This window comes from Colius striatus, chromosome 20 (assembly GCF_028858725.1).
Source record: "Colius striatus isolate bColStr4 chromosome 20, bColStr4.1.hap1, whole genome shotgun sequence".
Lineage (NCBI taxonomy): Eukaryota > Metazoa > Chordata > Aves > Coliiformes > Coliidae > Colius > Colius striatus.
In genome coordinates this window covers 1592952-1598951 of record NC_084778.1, presented here as the reverse complement: position 1 = coordinate 1598951, position 6000 = coordinate 1592952, and the positions used below count along the sequence as shown (strand labels likewise).

Here is a 6000-nt window from a genome sequence, read left to right as displayed (position 1 = left end):
TCTGGGGGCTGTGGGGCAGGCAGGGGCCAGACACCCCACGTCTGGGGGCTGAGGGGCAGATAGGGGCCAGACACCCCATGTCTGGGGGCTGTGGGGCAGCCAGGAGCCAGACACCCCACGTCTGGGGGCTGTGGGGCAGGCAGGAGCCAGACACCCCATGTCTGGGGGCTGTGGGGCAGGCAGGAGCCAGACACCCCACGTCTAGGGGCTGAGGGGCAGCCATCCCCAGCACTCAGCACGAGCCCCTTTTACAAACACAAGTACATAATGTTTATTTGGAAGTTTCCAACTTATTACAAGTACAGCCCTTGGCAGAAACCTCTCACCCTCTCCCTCCCTCCCTCCCTCCCTCCCCCCACAATGACATTTATGTGTTAAAAACCAAAGAGTTCCCAAGGTTTCACTGGGGTAAGACCCTGCAGAAAACGTTCTCTCTGCCCAGGACAAAAGGAAGGCTCTGAAGGGGCCGTGTGAAAGGCAAAGGTCAGTGCTGTGCTGTGGGGCAGGGAGCTGAGGCTGGGGAGAGGGGAAGGGGCTGGGGAGCTGCCTGGTGTGTGCAGCCAGCCACAGGCCAGACCTGAGCCCAGGACCTGTTCAAAACAGAGTAGGAGGTTCCCCACACGGGGCTGCAGGGCTTCACCACTGACTTCTTCTCCCTCTCCACTCACAGGAGCTGCAACAGCTGCTTTTGCTCTTCAAAAGCCAGCAGAGAGCAGCCCTGGGGCCGGTTTGGTTCCAAACTGAAGACTCCTAGCTCAGGAAAAAAAGCAGTTCAAGCCCTGACTGTAGGATCCAAACCTGTTGAGGAGAGGGAGGGGTGATGAAAACACCCCTCTCCTGAGAGAAAAGCCAAGTGTGGGGCAGCAGGAGCAGGGTGGGGGTGGCTGGGAGGTGCTGGGGAAGGTGTTCCTATAAAACATGGTGAGAGTGGCTGGACTGGGACTGGGACACCCCCTGCCAGCAAGTCCCTGGGTGTGACTCCAGCTACTGGTAGGAAAATGAGTTGTAAAGAAGGGGGAAAAAAATAGAAAGCCACTGTGATTTCATATAAACTGTACATGTGCCAAAGCAAGACAACAGTATCTTACAGGGGGTCTCTGTACAAGGTCACAGCTGGAAACAGGGAACTCCTTTACAGAGCTCCAGAGAGCCTGCTCCTGCTGCTCCCTGGGGCTGCCCCTGGCCCTGCTCACCCAGAGGGCACCAGCTCCCTGCTGCTCCAGCTGAGGAGGGAGCCAACTGCCCCCTCTGCCGTGGTGTGGGAAGGGCTGAGCTCAGGAGGATCCTTCTCAGAGCACGACCTCCAGAGATCACATCCCAGGAACAGAGAGGGGGAGAGGGAGGGGAAAAGCAAAAGCACCTGGAAGCTGATGGAGTGGGGATGCTGGTGAGTGCCACGGCTCCAGGCCTCTAAGTGCTTGCTCACCCCCTGCAGCCCTTCCTCGGGGCCCCACCTGGAACACCAGATAAATATATACATACACGGCCTGGCAGCCCCGTGGCCTCAGCACACCCCTCCCGCCCCTCCACCGACACCAGCCCCAGGCGGCCGCTGCCCGAGCTGGAGGAAGCCTTTGTGCTCCCTCGCCCAGCCTGGCTTTGGCCAGGCCTTCCCCTTGCCCTCCTCCTCCTCCTCCCTTGCCCTGGGAGCAGGCCAGGCTCCTGCAGAGCTGTGTGGCCGTTGCTGCAGGAAGCAGCAAAGTCGCCTCTGGCGGCTCCAGGGGCTGAGCCAGCGCCGCGGGAACCGGCAGCAGAAACGAAGCGAGGAGAGGCCAAAGGGGAGGCTGGAGCCCAGAGCAGGGCCTCGCTGCTGCCCAGCTCCCTCCACACAACCCAGCCAGCTGCCTGGCAGCACGGGGCCTGCTCCAGCCCTGGCTCTCCCCTTCGGTCTCCCCATCCCCTCACTTCTTCTTCTTCCGCCCCCGGGAATGGTCGAGGGGCTCCGGCTCGCTGTCCCCCTCCTGCTCCTCCAGTCCCTGGCCCCTGGCAGGCAGCTGCCTGCGTCTCCTGCGTGTGTAGCTGTGGCCAGGCAGGTGTTTGTGCACCATGTCAATCAAGCACTGTTCTGTCTTCTCCAGGCAGGCCAGGACGTGGCTGCCGTTCTGGTTGTAGCACTCTGCGTTGGAGAACACCTGCTTGATGTCGGCCAGGAACTCCTGCACCGAGCGGTAATCCCCGCACGAGCACTTGCTCTGCATGGTCTGGAAGTCCATGGGGCTGCTGATGACCTCAAAGTAATCCTCAGCTTCCTCCGTGGTCACTGGCTCCCTGCCAAGGGAAAGGCCACAGAGATGGGAGGGAAGCCACCCGGCCTGGCAGCCCCTGTCCCCACACACAGCAGGCAGCACCTCCCCGTGCCCTGGCAGCACCTCCCCGTGCCCTGGCAGCACACTGGGAAGGGCAGCAGCCTGGCCTGGTGCTCAGAGATCACACAGTCACACAACAGGATCACAGAGTCATTTGGGTTGTTAAAGCCCCTGAAGCTGCTGCAGTCCCAGCCCTGCCCTCACCCTGCCCTGCCCAGCCCAGCACTGACCCCTCAGCACCTCAGCCCCACGGCTTTGGGATCCCTCCAGGGCTGGGCACTGCCCCAGCTCCCTGGGCAGCCTGGCACAGGGGCTCACACCCCTCTCAGGGAAACAGTTCTGCCTCAGCTCCAGCTTCAAGCAACCTGAGCCTGTTTCCTCTTGGGAAATGGGAGCAGAGCCTGACCCCCAGCTCCCTGCAGCCTCCTGTCAGGGAGTGTCAGAGAGTGCTGCTGGCTCCCCTCAGGCTCCTCTTCTCCAGGCTCAACACCCCCATTCCCTCAGCCCCTCCCCAGCCCCTTGTGCTCCAGCCCCTTCCCCAGCTCTGTGCCCGGCTCTGGCCACGCTGCAGCCCCTCAGTGTCCCTGTGGCAGTGAGTGAGGGGCCCAGCACTGACACAGCCCTGGAGCTGCAGCCTCCCCAGGGCCCAGCACAGGGGACAATCCCTGCTCCTGCTGCCACCCCAGTGCTGATGCAAGATGTCCAGGCTCAGGGATGAGCATGTGGCTGGTACAGTGACCTTCTCAGTCACAGTGCCCTGCAAATCCTGGGGGCTGTAGAGAGGCTCCCCAGGTTCCCCCCCAACCTATCACGCTGTTACACCACCTCAGGAAGGCCCCTCAGTCCAGCAGAGTGCTGAGAGGGTGGTTTCTCCCAGAGCAGCTTCACTCCCTCTCTTCTCATCCATAAGTTGTTTTGAAGCCCCAGTGTCCCAGCCAGGCAGTGGCTCTGGCAGGACTGGAGCATGGCCAGCCCACAGCCAGCCATGGAGGAGGAGGAGGAGGAGGAGAGCTGCCCTCACCTGAAGGGCCAGCTGAAGCGGTACTTGATCAGCTTGCTGAGGATTTCCTCACACTTCTGCAACTCGAGGTTCTGGCGACGAGCCGCCTTCTTTGTCTGAAGGACCTGCTCACACAAAGGATGCTGTTAAAAAGGGGGAACCACTGGGGGCTTTAGTGCTCAGCAGGCAGTTCTGAGGCTAAAGCAGCTGGTTTTTAGCAGGGCTTTTCTTTTGAGTCCTCTCTGTCAGGAGCTGGGGTCTCAGTGGCTGGGGATTCACACACACACCAGCCCAGCAGCTGCAGCCGTCTCCCACGGCCATCGGGAGGCTCTGCTGCAGGACCTGTGACAGTGACAGCCAAGACATGCAAGTGGCAGCTTGAGTTACAGAACAGGGGGCCCCTCCAGAAGCTCTGCTGGGAACAGCTCACCAGCAGCCTGTCTTTTCTCCAGGGGCAGCAAGGTTTTTTCAACACAGGTTCAAAGACAACGTGGCCAAAACAAGCAGACAAAGAATAAATGACAGCAAATGGAGAGTGTAAATTCCGTCCCTGCCTTCCCCCAGCCCCTGGCAGCACAGAAGGCACTTGTGCTACTGTACTGACATTGCAGAGCTGATTGTGCCCTTTTAAATAGCAGAGAGCAGCTGATGGCCCGAGGGGGTGCACAGGCAGAGCACAGGGCCAGCCCCACAGGGCACCCTGCTCAGGGGACAGGCTCCACTGCACAGGGCACAACTCCTGAGCTTTGGTCTCTTCCCAGGGCAAACAGGGAGTGTAAGAGCTCAGTCACAAGCTGTCTGTGGCAGCCCACCTTGGGCATGTTGCTTTGGTTGCCCACCAACCTGTAACAGATCAGCTACAGCAGAGCCACAAACCAGCCCACTCAGAATCCCAGCATGGTGGGGGCTGGAAGGGCCCTGCAGAGCTGCTCCAGCCCCAGCCCCTGCTCAAGCAGCTTCCCCTGCTCAGGGGGCACAGGAACGTGTCCAGGTGGGTTTGGGAACCTCCTGAGGAGCCTCCACACCCTCCCTGGGCAGCCTGGGCCAGGGCTCCCTCACCCTCAGGGCATAAGCAGCAGTGAGCCCAAAGACCACGCTGAAAACCACTTGGGAAGTGCCAGGACACCCTGAGCAGAGGCTGCTGACACGGCCCATGGCGCTAGAGCCTCCTCACACGTGGCCTGTGGGGTGTCCCAGCTCCCTGCAGCCCCTCCCTGCCCTCCCAGCACTGCTCTGCTCAGCAGCACACGGTTTGATTCTTTAAATGTCAAGTGAAACCTAAACCAGTCCAGTTCTGCTGGAGGCTGGGCACTGACCCTCAGGACAACAACTGCCAGAGCGTGGCCAAGGCTAGAGAGCGAGGGTCCAACATTGCTGGCATTCTCTGACCCCCCAGGACCCCCCAGCCCCTCCAGAGACACATGGGCACTATTTTAAACCCCTGTAACAAGCTGCAGGCTGCCTGCTCCTCAAGAGGGACAATGTGTGAAGGATGCCTGGCATACCTGTGCTCAGTTTGCAGGATATGCCTCCTTTGTTAACCCAGCCCAGCCCAGCCCAGGGTTCACACTGTGGTCCAGGCTGTGTCTTTGGGAAGGGGAGGAGGTGGGGACAGCTGTTCCAGTCCCAACTGGCGATGGCTCTTACCAGCTCATCGATGTCTGCGCCATTGAGGGGCACAGCCCGCTGCCGGGCTGCCCTGCCAGGCTGCAGGGGCTGCTTCTTCCTTTGGTGCCTCCCCTGCCTCGAGGAGTACATGGCTGTGCTCTGCTTGCCACGGGCTGCCCTTCTGGGTCTCACTGAAACATATAAGCCATAGACTTATATGGGTTAACCTGGAAACAGAGGTCACAAGCTTTTTCTTGCCCCAGGCAAAGCCTCACTCAGGGCAGGATACAGTGAACACACAGATGGCAGCAGGGACCCAGCTCCTTGGCAGCTCAGTCTCAGTGGGCACAGGCTGGTGTCAGCTCCTGATACACCCCCCCACAGGAGATACCTGGGGAAATTGCCTCCTGCCCTAAGAAAAGCTGTTGCTGCCTGGCCTTCTGCTAAAGGGTGGTCACACATGTCAGCCCAGAGCACTGGCAGGGCCTCGAGCTCCCAAGGAGAGCTCCTGTCCTGCAGGTAAAGCTGCCCATGGCTGTAAGAGCAAAGCCCTGCAGAGCCAAGGGCTGACACCACAACACACCCAGACCTGAGGCAGGGCAGAAGCAGCAACGTGAGGACAGTTCCCTCAAAGGTAAGTGCAAGGTCCCTTCTGAAAGCAGCAGCCACACAACCCTGCTGTGGCCCAGCTTTGCTGCTGCTCCCTCCCTCCCTCCTCACCCCTGGGTGCTTCCCAAGCATCTGCAGTGGCCGTGGCAGTGGGATACAGCAGTTGCTGTGACCCCCCCTGACAAGGGAGCTGTGTGCAGGGGAGGGGGGTGTCAAGTTACTGCAGCCAGGAGCTGCAAGTGGCAAACAATGGGATTTTATTCCTTGCAGCCCAGAGCCAGGCCCTGGCTGCCTGTCACTCTGCCTGCCACAGCCCAGGCTGCTGCACACGCTGACGCACGCCCCGGGCTTCAGTTTCTCCCCCCACCCGACCCCTCTGGAGCAGGAGAAATGTGCTGGGCTGCTTTCCCCAGCCAAGCTCCTTCCACCTGGTCACAAGTGCTCGAGAGCAAGCTGTATCCAAGCTCTTCATCTGCA

General features: G+C 60.4%; 1 protein-coding gene across 1 annotated transcript in view; it reads right to left on the bottom strand.

The window, feature by feature from the left end:
- Window positions 1-357: 357 nt before the first annotated feature.
- The window catches only part of BAZ1B (bromodomain adjacent to zinc finger domain 1B), a 39064-nt gene continuing 33421 nt past the window's right edge, over window positions 358-6000 (bottom strand). Inside the window, exons 17-19 of the mRNA XM_062012109.1 lie at window positions 4954-5105; window positions 3328-3431; window positions 358-2268 (exon numbers count right to left, since the gene is read on the bottom strand). Of these exons, the coding sequence (XP_061868093.1) occupies window positions 1902-2268; window positions 3328-3431; window positions 4954-5105 (623 nt within the window). The 3' untranslated portion in view covers window positions 358-1901. The remainder of the gene's footprint in view (window positions 2269-3327; window positions 3432-4953; window positions 5106-6000) is intronic.